We start from the raw sequence: 20,293 nt of genomic DNA on the forward strand, positions 1-20,293 counted from the left end.
GTAATACCATAATATATTGATTGTAGGCAACTAGTTCTATGTATCACTCACCATTATTACCTCCGAAAACAAGATTAATCATCATCATCTTTGAGACCATCTCCGCGAGATGCGAATCGCCATTTTGAACATATCACGTAAATAAAATGAGCTGTGCATGCGCGAATGAATATTCATTTCAGTTCTCAGCAAGCCGTCCTGGTTTTTTTTTTCCACACGCATACATTGTATATTATAATATGTGCTACGTTGTAACCATATGGCATACCTGATCGACAGCAAGGCTGTTGGCGCATGCACTGTGTAAGTTGTGCTACAATACGAAGTGCGGAAGGACTAAAACCTCAGATAAAATCTTTCACTGGGCTCTTAAAACAGATCGTATTGTAAATTGATTTCGGCGGCTCTGATTGTAAGTATCTTATCTAACAGTGCGGCTATGATTTTCAGCAAGGATCCCAACAGGTAAAGGGAGGGGGATTAGAACAGGAGGGTGGACAGACAAAAGACAGAGGAGAGTGGACAGACAAGAGGCAGAGGAGGGTCAGTAATGATCATGAGGATCAAGGGGGCAACCATTGAAGGAAAAGGATGAATAGGGAGGCAACATCAAAGAGGATAAGGAACACCAGAGGGATAAAGAAAGGGAAAGAGTGAAAAGGCAACAGCAAGGGGAAGGGGGGGGGGGGGGCTGAGCAAACAGTGAGCCCTTAAATGTGTACCAGGAGGAGGCAACAACAGGATGTAATGAAACATATCAAAGTATATACACACACAGTAGTGACAAAAATGACAATGAAATAACAGTAATGAAAAAATATATATAGGCCTATATTGATAAAAGAAATAAAATAAAGCACATATGAAAAACTAGGGGAGAGAAAATCGTATACATTGTGTGTAGATAAGCAGGCAAGGCATGATAAGCACAGGTATGTATAAACAAACAAAACCAAGTGTGTGTATGTGTAGGTGGAAAAGGCTGTAGAAAAGAGACTCGGACTAGAGGAAGGAATTAATTGGGAATAAAAGGGTCTGCAATTGGAAAAAGCGTAAAGAAAGAACAGAATGAAATTGAAAAATGAAAAAGAGAATAATAATGGTGGTAATAATAATGAGAAAATAAAGGTGGTTAGTCATTTCCCTCCTGGATGTTGAGGCCATGGGGTTGGATGGTGTGAAGTCGTCTCATCCAGAGCTTCTCTCTTTGCATGTGTGCAGGTAGATTGCACAGCAGAGTGAATGCATGATATCTATCTGTTGTTCAGGGCTGATGGTATTGCCGACTGTACAGTTAGCAAGAGGCCACTGAACAAGAGGCAGATTCATTGGTCTAGTACATAGGTAGGGACCCTACTTGTAAGTTTATAAAAGTTTGTTATTTCCAATTAGTCACCTACATCGGTTAATCAAACTTTACTACTACATTGTACAAGGCTGCTAATCATATTACCCCTACCATTACACCGGGAAAAGGTATGGTCCTAAATTTGTGGCCTAAAGTAAGCCTGTATGGAATTTTAATTCATAATTTTACCAGGCACTTATTCACAGGCGGGTAGGCACATGGACTCTGCATTGTGCACCTTTGGTCTGTGAGACAGTGGAGAGAAAAAGTTCCAATATGTACCCCCCCCCCCCCCCACACCAGTGAGTCTACCCTACTCTACCCTACCCTTGTTAAACACACACACACAGGTGCACGCACACACATGGATGCACATTTGGCAAGTGGTAGGCTATGTAGAGATGGGGTGTGGGGCGTATGAAAGTCTTGCCCAGTGGAGTTTGTTTGTTTCTTTGTTTGTTTTCTTTGTCATGTGACAGGATCTGTAGCATTCAAAATTATATTCATGTCCCACCATAGTCAGGATATATGTTTGCCATTAAACAACAAGTTCTAGTTAAGTGTTGTAGGGCTTAATGCAAGTAATGGCAGTATTACAACTGATTAATAAGATTTATTTATATTTATTTATTATATATTTATTGATTTAACCAAAGCATTTGATGTTATAGACCATTTCATTTTGTTACAAAAATTATGTTAGTATGGTGTGAGGGGCACTCCATTAAAATTATTTACAAGTTATCTCTCAAATCGTAAACAATTAACAAATATTAATGGTTTCCCATCTAAACTTAAAGAAATAAAATGTGGAGTACCACAAGGGTCTATTTTTGGGCCTCTTCTTTTTTTATTGTATATAAAAGTATAAATGATTTGCCGCATTCAACATATGATGTAGATTATATATTATTTGCAGATGACACAAGTGTATTTTGTAAAGGCACAGACCCAAAGACGTTATTTTATAATATGAATGTTCAACTTGATTGTATAAGAAATTGGTTGTCGGTAAACAAATTGATTTTGAATGTTGATAAGACCAATTATATATTATTTGGAACAAGAACTAAAATTGACAGTAATTTGAAATTGATGTATAGAGATGAGGAAATTAAACAAGTATATGATATAAAATGTTTGGGTGTTTTTATTGATGATAGATTGTCCTGGAATTCTCATATGAATCATATATGTTCAACAATATTGAAAAGTATTGGTGTTCTGTACAAATTACAATTTCTTCCACAGAATATTTTAAAGATGCTGTATTATTCGTTTGTTTCAGTTCACATAAAATACTGTAGTATTGTTTGGGGTTTTACGACAAAGAAAAATACTGATCGTATTCATAAATTACAGAAACGCAGTATTCGTTTGATAACCAACTCTTCATATTTAGCTCCCAGTAAGCCATTATTTCTTAAGATGAAAATTTTACCTGTTCAAGAATTTATTTCTTTGGAAAGTATGATTTTTATGTTTAAAGTTTCCAACAATGTTCTTTCTGAAGTATTTCACAACCATTTTACTTTGAATTGTTCTATACACAATTATAATACCAGGAATGCCCAAAATATTCACACACCATTAAACCGGATTTCAAAAACTCAATCCTCCATTTTTTACCATGGCCTTATTCTTTGGAATACTCTTCCTCCGACAGTCAAGAGTAGTAAGACCTTACGTCAATTTAAAAGGCCTTATTAAAAATATATTTTTGATGAAATGTATCTGAAACTGTAAGTATAAGTATGCATTGTTTCCACCTCTGCCTGTTTTCTTCTCTTTTCATTGTATCTTTGACATTTATTTTATCAATTGAATTTGTATGATAATTGTTTAGTTGAAATGTATTGATAATTGTTTGTAGGGGATCATTTCCAACAAGCCTCGTGTGTGCTTTCTATGATCCCTCCATTCAAAATGTATAAATGTGCCAAGGCAATTGTGTTTTGATATTTGTAAATGTTATGTTTGATATGGAAATAAATGAATGAATGAATGAATGAATGAATGAAGTAAATTTATGCCAAAATCATAATAGATTCACTCACAAGAAGCAATTGTCTTTCAGAAAAAAAAAAAAATTGATAATTGATCACCAGGTGTTAACGATTTATGCAGTGCTCTACAACAGCTGGGATTCTGGTTGCAAGGAAATAATGACTTCAGACGTGGGATGCCCTGTCTACATGCTCATCTGAGTTATGAGTTGCAGAGATTAATGTATATATATGTATTTTGTCCATGTTTTATCATCTGCAGTAAAAAGGAGCCATGGTAACCCAGGACCCAAGCCAGGAGCCGTCTCAGAGGGTACGCCTTCTAGCGGAGCATGGCTCTGCCATCGCTGTAGATCACTCTGTGCCTATCCGCCGCTACTTTAGATCTGGGCAGGAAATGATAAGGATGGTGAGTACTAAAAGGTAGTATCGCATCTTTGGTTGAGAATGATAAAGGGCCCTACGGTGCCTCAAACACTATGGCTTCAGTGGCAGCTTAATGCCCTTATCATTCTCAACCGACGATATATCATCCCTCTTCAATGAAATCCTGTTCATTGATTGGTCTACGTACAATTTTATAATGTCATGTGATCAAACCTAACATTGCTACATGATGTTGATGATGTTGAAAGCCAAATGTCGATGGAGATAAGCAGGGTCTTGTGATGTCATTCGAGGTATAGTGTACTATACCATGCTATCAATCCTTGATTTTTCATTGATAGCTTTTATAAAGTGCTATTGGTATCGGCCTCATACTGTAGTCAGTTGATACTGTAGTCATAGACCACTCTATAAACATGATACACGGACTTCCACCTCGATACACTGGTGGTCTGCGCTGCAATGTGTAAACATTTTTATTGTAATAATTTGTTATTATCTATTTAGGATTCATTGGATTGATATATATAACAAATGTATGTCTTACACTGCTCTGCGCCATTTATGAAATTTATGCATTCCTCACTGACAGAAGTAGAAGTAGTTTTCTTTGGGACTGCTCCCCCTAGAGAATAGCGATGTTGCTGCCACCATAGAATCTAAACTTCAACCAGGACCTCTCAATGCATGGTATATTTGTTTACTATATAATGCAAAGTTTGAATAAGTTGTGGTCAAACAAGTCATGAATTTTCATTAGAGCGGTGATGTTTTCTTTTGGCCATAATGATACTATGCTGATAACAGTAAATGCAGTAATGGAAGAATATATTCGATGGAAGAAAATGGGTTGCAAAGAAATTGATGCACTCAGTTTGTATACTACCAGTATCAGTGTCTGCTCATGTACCAAGTTCATTGTCATTATTAAATGTTTTTTCTCCATGCAGGCAAATGTGTACTACGAGGAAAGTAACTGGGAAAGTGCATTCGTACTTTACTCAAAGTATATGACGTGAGTATGAGTTTCGATGTATTGATAATCATGAAATATGTGGCACTATTCAAATTCTTGATTTTTGTTTTTAAATTATCATCATTGCAACATTAAAAAAAAAGCTTTTATGATTAGTGAATAACATAGGACTAAAAAAATGAAGTGTAAGGTCAGATCCAAATTATAAAGTAAATTCACATCATCCAAAGTATGAGAACGCTTAAAACTTCTATTTCATTTACATGAAAAAGATACATCAAATTTCATAGTGTAGAAAAACAAAATTGGGGGAAAAAAAAGACTTTTCTTGTCTTAATCTAAGAGTCTGTGTATGCTGGCCTAAATGCTTTAAGTTATAGGAAACGTACACGCACCTTCAATTTCTAGTCTTCAAAAGCTTGGATTTTGCAGCTCTTACAGTTTGGTATTATTCAGTATATGTCATAATTTCATGATTGCATTTTAATGAATATGGTCAGAGTCTCTCATACCCAGTCATTTAGTTGACTTGCTGTATTACGTTCTCAGAATTCCTCTTCAAACCCTAAGGGTTGAGACATTGTTAAACATTTTGTCTCTGAAAGTCACTAGTTATTGCATCATATGGATAAATATCTTAGTCATATGTCATAAACCTGCTGTGGTGGTCACTCTGAATGTTGAAGAGGGCAGGGATGTCTAAAAACGGGGGGGGGGGGGGGAATTTTTTCTTGTATGCATTGTTGCTGTTCAGTGGCATACGTTTTATCAACCCACATATTCTATCCTTTTACTTTGTGATGAATAGAATATTTGTGGAGAAACTTCCAAAGCATCCAGGTTACAAGGCATCAAGACCGGAAGACCTCAAGAATGCTAGAAAGGTTTGCAAAATTCCCAGGGGGTGTTTCATAAAGCTGTTCGTAAAGTTAAGAACAACTTACGAACGACTGGTGATCAGTTCTGATGTGCTATACTTATATAGCACATCAATGCTCATTCAATAGTTCAGCACAAGAACTGATCACCAGTCGCTCGTAAGTCATTCGTAACTTTACGGACAGCTTCATGAAACAGGGCCCAGAAGTAGCAGCTTTCCTCTGGTAGACAACGCATGAATTCTCCATCAGACGTGATTGTGCTTGAACTTAGCTGGGAATCCTATGAGAAAACAAATTGCAACAATCAAATTGGGATAATGTTAACTTTCTTGGAACACCAACGTTGGATTCTATTCTCTCATTACAAGCTTTGCGATGTAATAAGAAACAATGAAAGACAGCAAAAGAATAGGTGATTAATCTTTTCTTTTCATGTCAGGTTTGAGTCTGATAGGTAGTCTGAAATGAACAAGTAAGCCTTATGTGAAAGCAAGAAATACTATTTACTGAATACTATAACTAAATAAAATTAGTCAATATACAATGAAGTAATACTTTTCTGGGCTGTACATACACATAGCCATGGCATTCTATATTTGCCATAGTTGACAACGGTCCTGTGATGAAGAGTTAGAAACTGGAGAAAAAAAAAATATCACATGGTATTCAAGGATGCCTAAGTTGGAAATGGTTAACAAGAAATCTGGACACATAATTTTCTGCTCGCAAGCTTTTGATATCTAATTGCATTTCCTGATGTGGTACACTGCGCTTTACAGTCATGAGTGCAATATTCCAAATGCAAAACTTATCTGAGGTAAGCATGGAACAAATATCTTTATCTCAGAATCTTGGTAGCTTCCATTTACAAGTCTATGCATTGTTTTCACACAGCAAGCAATCATATTCTCTTCGTGCTCTAGAATGTGAAGTCAGCGTTTCCTAAAGCAGAAGATACCAAGAAGAAACTACAGGATAAGTATGCCGAGGAGTTCAAGATATGGCAAGCTCAGGAGGTGAGACGATACTCTTCTTATCCCATGATCTACATGTATACACCAAGCTCTCAGAATATTTCGGAGATTTTGTCGGACAAGATTCGTGACTGGTGCTGTGCATGTTCTTTATTTTGTCTGTTGCTTTATTCTGATACAAATGCAGTTTTGGAGGGTCTCCACGAGATTTAGTCTTGGGGTCACTGTGGCATACTGGATAAGACTCCTGACTTTTAATCAGTGGTCCCAAGTTTAAATCCTGTCAAGTGCCTACATCCTTGGACAAGATATTTCTACCCATCATGTCCCTCTCAACCCAGGTGTATTAATGAGTACAGTAATGTACTTGACAATGCTAGGGTAATAGAAATGGCAGAGCGTGCGCTTTAGTGCACATATGTGACACTGCACCTCAAAACAAACAAAAAGCCGCCAGACATGAATTTTTAGCTAAGACCATATTCTGAAAGAGCAGACCTTAAGCTTTAAAATGATGTATAACTCAAATCAAATGGACTCTCCTAACCTATCTAAATATTGGAAAGAAAGCACAAACTCAGAAAAAGTGTGAACTGAGAAAAGAGGCTCTGAAGTACAGTGTCTATTCAAGCGCTTAATCTTTACCAAACCGTGCTGGCTGTGCGATGAATGGGACAAAAAACAGGAAGTAAACCACCAGAGTCACAACAATGAAGGGATTATCAGATTAAACTGAAATTTAGTATGCATCATTAACACGTTCTGTCCATAATTAATGCCAACTTTCAAAGCAGTAGCACTATCCTTTCAAAAGTTATTAGAGTTAAAAGTGAAGACTGTGGACAGGGTTTATCAGAAATGAAAAAGGGATTCTAAAGAAACACCTAATCACACTATTCTACCAAAAATGCTCGAGATAAACTGCTAAAAAAACACACTTTCCTGCCCGTTTTATGATACCAAATTTTAGCATAATGTAAAAGAAGACCCGCTCTTTCAGAAAATATGAAAAAATCCAGTTCGGCTAGGTTGACCCATTTCACTTATTTTCAGTCCTCACGCAAAATCAGTGTGTGCGACTTTATGTTCGTTTTGAGGTGCACGGTCACATATGCAGACCTCAGATACGCACAGCTTGAACCCCAAAGTTCATTGACCCTATCTGTCATAAGATAAAAGATTCTTCAAAAATTCATAAAAATTCCCCGATCACTACCAAAATTTGATTATCTTTTCCTTGTGTCATTATCAACTTTCCTGCAAGTTCATCCAAATTTGTTTATAACTTTAATTATTGTCATTAATAGCAGCATTGCAAGTAGTAGTTGACCACTGTCTGAAATTTTGTATGGTGAGGGTACATAGGGTTCTGCAGCATATATATTTCAGTGCAATTCCGTTATAACAAACACGGCTGTAACAAAAGTCTTGTTAAAACAAAGTGAAAATTCAGTTCTCAAAATAATCATCTACGTGTATATCTCTATATATTTTATTGTTCGGCTATACACAATTTTGATTTAATGAAAGAAAAATGCAGATCGGAGGACTGTTTAATAATGGGAGTTGCCCATACTGCCTTACAATTTAGGCATGCACTCAAGACACCTCCCCTGTTAAATAGGGGAGGTGTCTTGAGTACAGGCCTAAATTGTGAGAAGAAAGAGAAAGTAAATTTTAATTTCTTTTCTCCTTCTGGTGGGATGCAGGAGCAAAGGAGAACAGAGGAAGCTCAGCGACAGGCAGAGGAAGCCCGGCGCCTGGAGGAGGAGAGGTCTCGCCGGGAGGCGGAGGAGATCGCCCAGGCTGAGGAGGAGAAGCAGCGGCTCGAGGCACAGAACAGGAACGCCCTTGACGAGCAGCAGCGGGAATTAGACGAACAGAAGGCTGCCCTCTATCAGGCCAAAATGGCACAGGAGGCAAGAGACAGGGAGATGGCGGAGAGGATGAAGGTTTGTGGTCATATGCAGCTCCTTGCTCGGGCAAAAATATGCCTGTTTGTGTTAGATGTAAAGAAGGAAACATATTCTTGAAGGTACCATTATGGACTTAATTTGTTTTAAGTAAAGAAAGTAACTGACATGTAGTATGTGTCCTTGAGTGTGTGTTTCTCTCTCTGGGCATTCAATGTCTGATGACACTGTGTTGTCCTTCTGTGAAACCTGACTATAGTTTGGGTAATGCAAGTCTTTACTTCAAGAGATGCAGGGAAAATTATTTTTTTTTGCAACTGACAACTTTGAAAATTCCAAACACTTTGTTTTTTAATCTCATGATCTAGCAAACTCCAGATGATGTAACAAATTTTTGAAGACTATACATATGTTTTAAGGTGTCATTGCTGTTGTTTCATTAAAAAACAACTAATATGTCCATCATCGGTAGGCCAATTTAATGGGTCTGATCACTAATGTGTTTAAATTCATAGATATTTTACTCAATGGCACCTGGTAATGAGCTAGTGTGAAGTCATCTGCTTGAAGTAAGTATGTGTGAACAACTAGAATCCCCACGGTGTTTGTTAGCTTATGTCAGGAAAACCTCTTCAAAAGCAAGTTATCATAGAAGATTACACATAATGACTCCATGGGTCTGTTTCTTGAAGCTCTCACATCAGAGTCTTTACATAAATCTCAGAATAGTCAAAGTTGTCATATGTAGCTACATGAGACTTTCAAATCCATTTCAAGAAGTCTATCATAAGTGTGTCTTATGAGCAAGAAAGTCTCTCATGAAATGAACTCCATTATTACCCCCGTGATCCTCCATAATCTTGATGTGTGAAAATCGCCATCATTTTAATGTGTGAAAATTAAAAGTAACCTATCAAAGGGGAATGGAAATAGTCAACTGATCTTGCTACCATTTGTTGTTAAAACCAAACGATACACAGGCAGCGGAGATTAGGCAAGAACAGGAGAGGCAAGCTGAAGCACAGAGAAGGATAGCAGGTAGGAAGAAATTCATATTGGGATGTCTATCGGTGAATGGTCTCAAGTGCGGTGGTACAATATTTCGCACCAAGTGAAAGATGAGCTGTTCAGCTCAACTCCGTTTTTTTCTCATGAATACAGGGTGGCGTCTTTCACCGAATGCGAAATCTTGTTCCACTGCACAGATTGAAATCATTCACTATTTTGTGTTAATGCAACACCTCAGGGCATTAATGGGCATAGTTCAAGTCAAGGCCCGAGTAGAGCCACTGCTATCTCTCACAGTGAGACCAATGGGAAGCTCTGAGTTTGACGAAGAGCCCTTGGGAGTATATCCGGTGTACGTGCTTGGTTGTATCATCATCATGCACTTTCCAAACCTGCTCAACAGGGTTTGCACATGTAGTCTTGAAACGTGGTATGGCACCTTTCAACAAATGTGATGTGATGACCAATTAGGTAGAAAAAATATTTTTGTTTTTTTAATGTTGTATAATAATACACAACATGTACATAAGGTAGAACAGCAATGCTGTCAAATGATTCCATGCAAAATCCTTGAAATGTTCTACAGGGATTGTAAATAAAAGTCATCAAATGTTTAGTACCGTCACATAGATTTGAGAAATGGCACTTATGCTAATACTCATATAACTTTTCTCGTGGGTGCTGCCTGTTCCCTTTGAAACCCAGCAGGTGTTTAAGAGTGATTGCCATAAGTATCACCGAACACTGCCTTGTCAGGGGGCAGAAAGTGTTTGTGACGTCACTTGCTCAATCCAGCAGATATTCCAATAACATTTCAACTGTTTTCTCTGAGAACCATGATTGAATAATGTAACTGCTGCAAAAATCATACATATTGCTACATTGCTAGCATGCAAAATTAATTATAGATTACTTAAATACATGATGTATAATTCCACAGTTAATCATACATAAATAATGGGTATATTTTCCGCTAGATCTGGTTGCTTTGTGTTGGATGTCCACATGAAATACTAAAGACAGACAGTTTTGTTTTGTTTTTGTTTGTTTTTTTGAGGGGGGGGGTTGTTTGTTTGTTTTTGTTTTGTTTTTTTGTAAATTAGATATACCCTATTTCTATGTATGTGGAGCATTTTCCAGTGATGGTCATCTGGTCAAAATATGCCAGTCATGCATCCCAAGTCCGTGCCGATGGGTTTGAACCACCATGGGTCAAAGTCATATCTTCACCCTTTTCGTGTGGTGAAAATTCAGATCTCTTCAATAGAGAATGGAATATCACACTCAAATGACTTCATTTTTGTCTTCCACATGACATTATGAGACTATTTCACCTCTCCTTAACTCCTCCCACCCTCAATACTCACTACAAATAGAAAAAAATACAAAACACTCCTCCTTCCCTCCTCCCACAGGTGCTGTTGTTCCTCCAGCTGTGGCTGCGGGTGCTGCCATGGCAACAGGGCCAGCATCAGCAGGAGGCCTGCCCCCACCTCCCACTTATGATGCGGTCTCCCAGGGGTACGGTATCAGACCCCCCTCCCATGTCTTGCCTTCAGCGCCACCCCCTCAGCCTTCACCAGTCAAGTGAGTCATAGGATTTTTCGGTGGTAGTCTATCATAATCTCTCTGACACAGGATTACTGTGTACTGTATTAGCTGTTATTTTCGCGAGGTTTTCATTTTTGCGAATTTAACAGCATGCAAAAATGTCTCCATGCGCTAGGGTATAGTGCATATACCTCAGCATCGGTGTCATTTCGTGAAAACAACATCTCCCGAAAATAGCAGCGTATACATCATACATTATATATTTGCAATTTTTTACATTTTTCACAAATTTAGCGAGTCATGTGCACTTCATGAATTTTAACAACACAAAAAAAAGATATTAACTCTGATCCCGATATGTTTGCATAGCAGTTACAAAACAACACATGCTTGTGTCTAAATCATGTTTGCGCATGCAATAGTGCTTTTTAACTAGTACAAGTTCCATGAATGTCTGCTTCCTTCGAATCATCTTGGAATTACTTCAGGAATTCATCAGAGTATCAGCAATTATCAACCCTTTTTCGATAACAACCCTTACTTCCCTCTGTAGCTCGATATAATATGAAAAATATATTCTTCTGCTAAATCCTGTGACGATATCTTCATTCCTTCATTCATTTAGTTATTTTTTTCCATCTCCAGCAGAAACGCACAAATACAAAGTTTTACAGGATATAAATGCCTATATTAACCCATTGAAGACGAGTCCCGAGTATGCTCGGACAAGTGTCCATGGGAAATGCGTGTTGTAGCAAAATCAGCCCATCCTCAACGGGTTGACATTAGAATGTACAGTAAATAAAAGTATGCAATTAATGAAGAAGGTAGAAACATTTAATAATAGTGCATTATATGAATTTAGTATCTTTTTCACATAATTGTGCCCCACACACACAAAAACAAAGAATCAATTTTGGCAATATTAGCTGTTTTATGTAAATGCACAAAATTTACATCCTCTGTCGATCTTGTCCTCAGTACCCCATTGCCAACAGTTGACAGGTCGTTGAAGGTGGACCGGTCCACCAAGCCCTCAGGAATGCTTGGCATCGCCTCCACGACAGCCAACAAGTATGGCCTGCGTGACCTGTTCATCCCCGAGAACACCATGCAGAAGTTCCTGACGCTCGCCCACAACAACACCGTGCGCAACCTGGAGACCTGCGGCATTCTAGCAGGATCGCTGGTGAGCTCGTGATGCATCTTTGCAGGCATTTTTTTGTGGTTTTTTTTTTGCATAACTTTTAGGCGAAGAAAAAAATCTTATTGAGAGACAAGTGCCACTGTCCACTGCAATTTCTTGCATGACTAGTCAGATTGACTACCATCATCCTCATTCCATTTCACCATCAAGAAGATGACCACTGTGTCAATAGGATGACTAGGGATGGACTTGTAACATATGACAGCAAAGCATGACATGTCTTAACCTTTGCCTCGTTGTAAGGGTTTTGAATAAGAGCTAAAATGAGGTGATTAAAATTATCTTTGTTGTTGTAGTTACTGCAGGTTTGGCATTCATTTCCAATGTAATGCAAGTGTTATTTGTTACATACGGTCTAGTCTTTAAAGATTGGAAACAGAGCAAATCAAAAAAATAAACAAACACAAATTACGAGAAAGCGTTTTTCATAGAAGCAAAACATAACATACAACCTCACAGTGGAGTTTCCCCTTCTCTGTATCATAAACATCTGAAATGCAACCGTCAGTGGGACTATATCCTAGCAATAGATCATTTTTGCTGACGTATTTGTTTGATGCCTGACATTAAATAGCCTATGTTTAAAAGTGGTAAACTGTAGTTCATATGTTTGGAGTTTATACACACCTAACTAAGTCATGATAACATCATTTATGAATATTATACATGAAGGTTTTATGCTGTCGATATTTCTGTTTTTCCTCACAATGTTTTGACATAAATTTCAAGGAGTAGTCACAATGATTGTGCATGCAACTCCTGATGATTTTACTAATGAAGGGCAGTGTTTCACAATGCTTTCAGTTGCACGTATCTGATTAACTTGATGACTCTAAATATGTTTACAGATGAAGCCACCAAAAAAACTTACATTCAATAGAAATTAAGTGTTTTTAAAAATGTGAACAGTTGTCACTCATTTTTCCTGCTATATGGTCAGTAGCTTGTGAATAAATCAGTTAGGAATGCTTTTGATAGTGTGATGATATTTGTCCGTAGATGAGGTGACTGCACAAGTTGCTGTAGCTATTTGAATATTATTACACCACTCAGTCAGGATAGTGCAACAAAATTAAATGAGCCACTACAAGCTCTGCCTTTCTAACTCTTAAGTTCTTTGACTCGTCATCTTGACAGGCTCGCAACGCCTTCACTATCACCCACATCATCGTGCCCAAGCAGACATCGACATCGGATTCGTGTACGGCTCTAAACGAGGAGGACATCTTTGACTTTGTGGACAACAATGCTCTCATCACGCTAGGCTGGATCCATGTGAGTGGAGGAGGCCAGACTGTTTCCTCTCAATTTTTACCCCCTTTTGTTTAATTTTTTTTGCTTCCTTCCCATGTCCTTCACTTTTACTCTAGCAAAATGATTATTTTTATTTTTTAACATTACACTACCCTACTTTGTTTAAAAACATTTTGATATAGGGACATGGACATTCAAAGAAAAAAAGAGATGTGTCATATAGTCATGTGAATCACAACCATGACTATGCTTGAAAATGATACCTGTACACTCTTTATGAACATTCATTATATGTTTCATATTCTGCTATGCAACAGGAATGTAAATAAATCAATAGATTGCTGAAGAATTGGAATTTATGACAGAAACTACGTTTCAACACTTTTGTTTTTCACTCGGTATTGTCCAAAAGTAAAAAAGAATTGAATGTGGATAGAGTGATTAAATGCAATTCCCAGGGATCAGTAATGCGTACAGGTGACTTCTGTGGCTCATTCCAGATAAACATTATCAGGAACAGAGTAACATCAGGCATTCTGGCTCCCATTCCTCACACCCACCCACTTCCGTTAAAAAAAAAAACCAACAAAACACACACATATGCAAATATACACTGTACATACAAACATAAACAAAACACATAGACACAAAACACAGACTCACAGTATTTTATCCTTTTTCTGATCTTCACATGTGGCGGGCATTCAAGCTTTCGTCTTGCCACTGAATACCTACAGTGTATATTTGGGGGGGATTGATTGTTCATTACAGGTGGATAGCTGTGACATCGTTTCACAAATAGTATATCATGGCATGTTAAACATGCCAGGTTTCTAAAAAAGTTTCAAATACATATAATTACGTGAAGCTCTTTCAAGCAATCACTAGAGAATGAATTTTTGATCCCAAAATATATCAATTGGTATGAACTTGAATATGCTCCCTTTACCAACGTTCACTCCGTTTTTCCCGCAGACACACCCGACTCAGACGGCCTTCATGTCCAGCGTAGACCTCCACACCCACTGCCCCTATCAGCTCATGATGCCAGAAGCCATAGCTATCGTGTGTGCACCATCCCACAATGAGTGAGTAACCATCTTGCCGAGATGGTAGACAAATCTGCTTTGATTTAATTGAACATGACAGGTGGTAATTTTTAGCCCTGTACATTTTAGGCATAACTGTGTGGGCCATTTTACAATCATTACAATCATTTCTCTGAGAAGTCCATTTTTGTGTTCAACTTTAGAAATTAAGATGTCATATATAAAGACCCTGTAAAATGGGGATTCAAGGGGTGGGAAAGCTGGCCCGGTTTAGATATATTCGAAAATCCCTGTAAGGAATTGTTTATACCACTGATCTCTGTGTAAGTACACTCACAGCCGCAGAATCTTGACTGGAGTCAACCATTGCCAATGAGCGTATGCATCCATACAATGTGTTCGCTGACCACTGCTTTTTGTGGTTTTCATGTACACCTCAGTGGGTAGGGAATTAATTGGACACCCCCCCCCCCCCCTTAAATCTCATGCTAAGGGGTCTTTAAAGGGGAAGGCTAGTAACTGATCAGTGGGAATCAGTGGAAATGCTGGGAGATGATTGTTCCAATCCTTATGGGATTCATTCAAGAGTTCATCGTATATCTATTGTTGTGTGAAAATGATTTGCTTCAAAACGGTCTCATATTCAAGTAATGTGCAGATTAATGCTCCGTCACTGACCAGGGACGCTAACCTGGAAGCATTAAACTGCACATTACTTGAATATGAGACCATTCTGAAGCAAATAATTTTCACCCAACAATAGATATACAATGAACTCTTGAATGAATCCCATAAGGATTGGAACAATCATCTCCCAGCATTTCCACTGATTCCCACTGATCAGTTACTAGCCTTCCCCTTTAATGTGATTAGGTACAAATAGAATATGGCATATTGTGCACCAAGTGATTACCCATTTCTGCTAAATAATATTTCACCAAGCCCGGTGTTATGTCACAAAAGTAAAATATGATGCTTCACAAGTTGATGTGTGTGAAAAAAGTCTTAAATTATTCTTGCTGCTCTGTGTATAACCATGAAAGTGATAGTATTCAAGATTCATGATATTTGGGTTGTACATTTACTCCATGTGAGTAAAGCTTGTAAGTGCAGATTATGATGGCATGCCAGTTTAAGCCCATCCACGGAGCAATGCATTCTGTGTTATGGGTAGTGTTTAGCACCAATTTCTTGCATAATTCCTGCTGATTCCTGCTTTCGTGCACCCTGGTAGTAGCTAGAATTGGTAAAGTTGAGTTTTTGCTTGTGCAGGGTACAACTTCTCCCCATGTTGGATGGAAGTCTATGTTCTGCACAAGGGACCCAGCATTTCTCTCTTTACAGAGAGGGAAAAGAGACTGCTTGCACCATATTTATTATCCACATATTCTAATGGAATTGGAAATGGGACCTTGGATGTTTAAATCAGATGCCCCACCTATTTTCCCGACACCCTCACTCTTGGAACAAAGAATTAGATTGATGGATCCCAAAGTTTTATTAAAGTTTCACTCCTTTGTTTTTATTCAAGTGTTCCTCATCCATATCACAATGTCAAGTTTTCTACAACCATTGCTTTAAAAACTTGTGATGTTACTGCTGTGTTAACCCAAACACAGAGCCAGTCTGACAAACTGGAGGCAAATAATGTGATTGTAGAATATCCATGGTAGCCATCATTTCTCTTTTAGCTTGATTACCCAGGAAGAAAGCTACATGAGTAGCTGTAAAATATTTGTTTTCTTTCTCAAACATAGTTCCTAGTAGAAAAAAAAAGATGATGATAATAATAATAATGATAATGATAATAATAATAATAACAATCATAATAATAATAATAATAATAATAATAATAATAATAATAATAGTAATAATAATAATAATAATAGTAATAATAACAATAACAACAACAACAACAACAACAACAATAATAATAATAATAATAATAATAATAATAATAATAATAATAATAATAATAATAATAATAATAATAATGATGATGATGATGATGATGATGATGATGATGATGATGATGATGATGATGATGATGATGATGTGTTGAGAAAATTAGCCAGTCAGCGAATGGCATTTGGCAGCTACCGGTATTACCAAACAGCATTCTGTCATGCACACGTTCATTGACTGCGGTGTTTGGATAAAGGGATGATTGAAGAGAGAATTTTTTTCTACTGACTATAGACAATACAGTCTGGCAGGAGGGTGGGTATACTTAGCATTTCTCCCTAGTTTTAAAAGGAAAGGACAAAATCTCTGAAACAGATGCTGTCATAGTTATGTGCCGTATGTCTCATGTAAAGAACAAGACCCAAAATAGCACTCCCCCCCCCAAAAAAAAAAAAAAACACACAGAACAACAACAACAACAACAAACAAACAATCAAGCAGGCAAAAATCAGCCAGATTGACAAAACACCTACCCAAACACGCGCGCACACACTCACACACACACACACAATTTCTGTCCTCAAATCCTGTTTCTCCTCAACCACAGGACCGGCTTTTTCTCCCTGACGCCGGACCATGGTCTCAACTTCATCGCCAAGTGCACACTGAAGGGCTTCCACCCACACCCATCGCATCCCCCGATCTACGAGGAGGGGGCCCACTGCAAGCTAAGCAACAACATCCCATCTATCAAAATTGCCGACCTTCGATAGACGAGCAGGATTATTACTAATGGGAGGCGCTGCACGGGGGGCGCTGTTGTGGAGCTCACAAGAGACTTGACATGGCTTCGCCGATGGATCGATGCTGCTCCAAGACAGATAGTCCAGTGCATTTGATGTCCCTGTAAACATTTTTATTAGGATGGGGTGTCAGTGCAAGGAAGTATTCTGTAAACAAGTTGAAATCCTCTGAAAACTCATCAAGAAGCTGCATGCCATCACTCAAGATTTCTGCTCGTGACATTTTCATACTTAAGAAGTCATTAAGACCCAAGTCATCAGGAAATTCTTAGCTTGAAACTTATTGATTATTTGCTCCTTTCCTCATGCTTGTATATTGTATATGTAGAGTTAAGACAGACATTGATTTTTTCAAAGTCAAATGAGTTTTTCTGTTTTGATCCCAATGACAATTTGCCTAAGGACATCGCAAAGATTATTTTACATTTGAGTCAAGTTTTAGAGTTCGCCAAATGGATTACCTGTTGCAGATGACATAAGAAAACTGGCCTTTATTCTCTACCCCCCTAGTGAACATGCAATGAAAATTTTTACAGGGGATGGAACGATAGATTTTTAGCATACTCTCCCTTCTGATCGTATCACAAAGCAAGGTGTCCGTGGTATAAGTTGTAAACCCTCTTATGTATTCCCCCAAAATCATCTTGATACTAGCAAAACATCAACTGAACACATGAGCTGGCATTAATATTGCTTGTACCACATCGTTGGATCAGACTGATTGTCATTTTACTGTGAACAATCACCCATCTTTCTTCAATTCATTCGAATATCCTTGAAAGTTGAGGACACCTTCCGTTCACCAGTAGTGCCGCTCCATGGTCATGCAGTAAATATTTTAAACTAGTTGTAAAATAAAATGATAATGTGTCCATATCAGCGGAGTTTAGCCAATTTTTCCTGAGTCATTTGACACGAATCCTTTATTCGTCTGTGGGAAATGTTTGCTGTCACAAGCCAACCTTCTCAAGAAGCATCTGTCAAAAATGTTAACAATAATTATAATTAAATTGTTTCTAGACTAAACCATCTACAGCTATGGTTTACTGAGATAAATAGTGATATCTCCTTATATTTTAGGCTTTATTGAGAAAAGTTTGATATGTTAGGATGTTTTGTGATACAACTGACCTACACAAATGTATCAAATGTGATAACTCAAATTTTTTTCTATTCCTACTTCCAATGGTAGGCAGTACCTTTAGTTTGTTTCTTTCTCAAGATCTCCGCTGAATCAGAAACCAACTGAAATACATTTCTCATACCATGAGCTTCTTTGTCATTCACAAATTCTTTTTTTTTTCTTCTTTTTTTTTCAAATTGTGAACAAGCTAGACAACTCAGTGATGAAGCAGTAAGTATGTGTGTCCAATGCAGCAAATCATTTGTGGAGGTGGTGTGCCACTAAAATGTTGTATGAATTAATTTACCATACATTGTATGTAGCACACCCTCCATTTATAACTGCATTGGCCTTTACAGCAATCCATTTCTTACTTGTATTTCTACTCATTCATTATAACTGTGTCTTGTAGACTTTCATGCAGTGGAATGGAAACTCTGCCGGGTAAAATGTACCTCGTATTGACTTCCTGTAATCGTGCACTCACCTTAATTTATACATAGCACCAGATTTTATCCATTAATGATAAATCAGTCACCCTATCTCTTCCCCCCCCCCCCCCCACCAGCAAGATGCAAATGATACCATAGTAAGGTACCTCCTAGACAACAAGTAGGACAAACAACCGTTTTCCAAGTGTCATTAGTTACGTTCAGACGACAAGCCCTAACCTCAAGGTTAAGCTCTTGCCCCCTAACTTCGACGTACGTCCACACAACGAATCTTAACCTCGAGGTTAAATTCCTGCCCCTTTGAGTGCGTTGATTTTTTTGTCCACACGGTGCTTAACTACGAGTGGGGACCCCCCGCGGCTTGTGGTTAGAGCGCTAACCATAAGATTTCTTGTGGCTCTTAACTTTGAGCTAACCTCGAGGTTAGCTAACTACGAGTGCGTCTTCACGGTCCCTAACCACAAGCTTAACCTCGAGGTTTGGGCTTGTCGTCTGAACGTAACTATTGAGGTTGTGCTATGGGTGATTAGGTGGCTTGGTCGTTAGCAAATCAGCTGTGCAATCAGATGCCTTTGGTTCAAGTCCCAGCGAGTCTAGCTGAGTAATGTTTTGTGTTGCCATTCCAAACCTTCCAGTAAGAGGCACAACACTGTCGGACGGGGGCCCCGAGTGTGAGAGAGTAAACACAAACGAAACTCCACTTCACTTCTGTTAATGAGTAGAGTAGTGATATAGTCGACCCCAATCCCCCCCCCCCCAAAAAAAAAAAGAAGAGAAACCAACAGCTTAATATAAAACAAAACATCTATACAAACTGCCATATCATCAAGAAAATACATGAGCCATTGTTTCTTGCAATTATAGGGCCTGAGCAAATATTACATGGTTGTATGAATTCCATGTAATTCCTTCTTTCAAAGACAGATTTATATTTTTTACATATCAGTGTTTGACTTCTTACAGAGAAAAATAGAGAAAGTAATCTGTTCAAATTATATGCATTCTTATTTTCCCATGTGTAATAGCAAATGTAATATTGCATACGCTGTGTCTCAAAGCAAGATTAAGTAAAGCTCACATTGCATGTATATTAGCCAAACAAGATAGTCCACACAGGAGGACATAAGTGATGTGGCAAAAAAAAAGAGAAAAATGTAGGAAAAATGTTATGAGTTTACCAGCTGTAGATGTGATGTTTGTGGAATGTAGACTTTACCTATAGGAGAAGGGCAACACCAATAAATCGCTCTCTATGCTGCAATGCAGTATGTGTTTCAAACATCCAAGTGATATACAATTTATATCACTGTGTCACGTATATGTGTCGCTCTTATCCCAAGAGCTGATACACTACATTCTGGTAGTGTATAGGAAAGCAAATGTTGGCAGTTTTGATTTCAACAACAACAACAACAACAACAACAAATACTTTCCTAGTCCTAACCAAAGACGCTTT

At 38.0% G+C, this 20,293-nt stretch overlaps 1 protein-coding gene across 1 annotated transcript; it reads left to right on the top strand.

The window, feature by feature from the left end:
* Positions 1-3,625: 3,625 nt before the first annotated feature.
* Positions 3,626-17,424, top strand: LOC139732808 (STAM-binding protein-like A). Its single transcript, XM_071643650.1, has 11 exons — positions 3,626-3,763; positions 4,692-4,756; positions 5,526-5,601; positions 6,522-6,614; positions 8,282-8,524; positions 9,466-9,523; positions 10,909-11,080; positions 12,026-12,233; positions 13,389-13,526; positions 14,481-14,593; positions 17,067-17,424. The coding sequence occupies exons 1-11, from the start codon at positions 3,629-3,631 to the stop codon at positions 17,230-17,232; spliced, it is 1,467 nt and encodes a 488-aa protein (XP_071499751.1). The 5' UTR covers positions 3,626-3,628; the 3' UTR covers positions 17,233-17,424.
* The last annotated feature ends 2,869 nt before the right edge of the window (positions 17,425-20,293 follow it).

The sequence above is a fragment of the Diadema antillarum genome, unplaced genomic scaffold (genome assembly GCF_040938485.1).
Source record: "Diadema antillarum isolate AM-2024a unplaced genomic scaffold, OU_Dant_1.0 seq00000451_RagTag, whole genome shotgun sequence".
NCBI classification, from domain to species: Eukaryota; Metazoa; Echinodermata; class Echinoidea; order Diadematoida; family Diadematidae; genus Diadema; species Diadema antillarum.

What these genes read in the sequence shown, in the direction of transcription:
- LOC139732808 (XM_071643650.1), top strand. Translation starts at nt 3,629, where the DNA reads ATGGTAACCCAGGACCCAAGCCAGGAGCCGTCTCAGAGGGTACGCCTT. An exon ending in AGATGGCGGAGAGGATGAAG is followed by an intron (nt 8,525 to 9,465) that starts GTTTGTGGTCAT and finishes AACGATACACAG; the next exon opens with GCAGCGGAGATTAGGCAAGA. An exon ending in TGTGCACCATCCCACAATGA is followed by an intron (nt 14,594 to 17,066) that starts GTGAGTAACCAT and finishes CCTCAACCACAG; the next exon opens with GACCGGCTTTTTCTCCCTGA.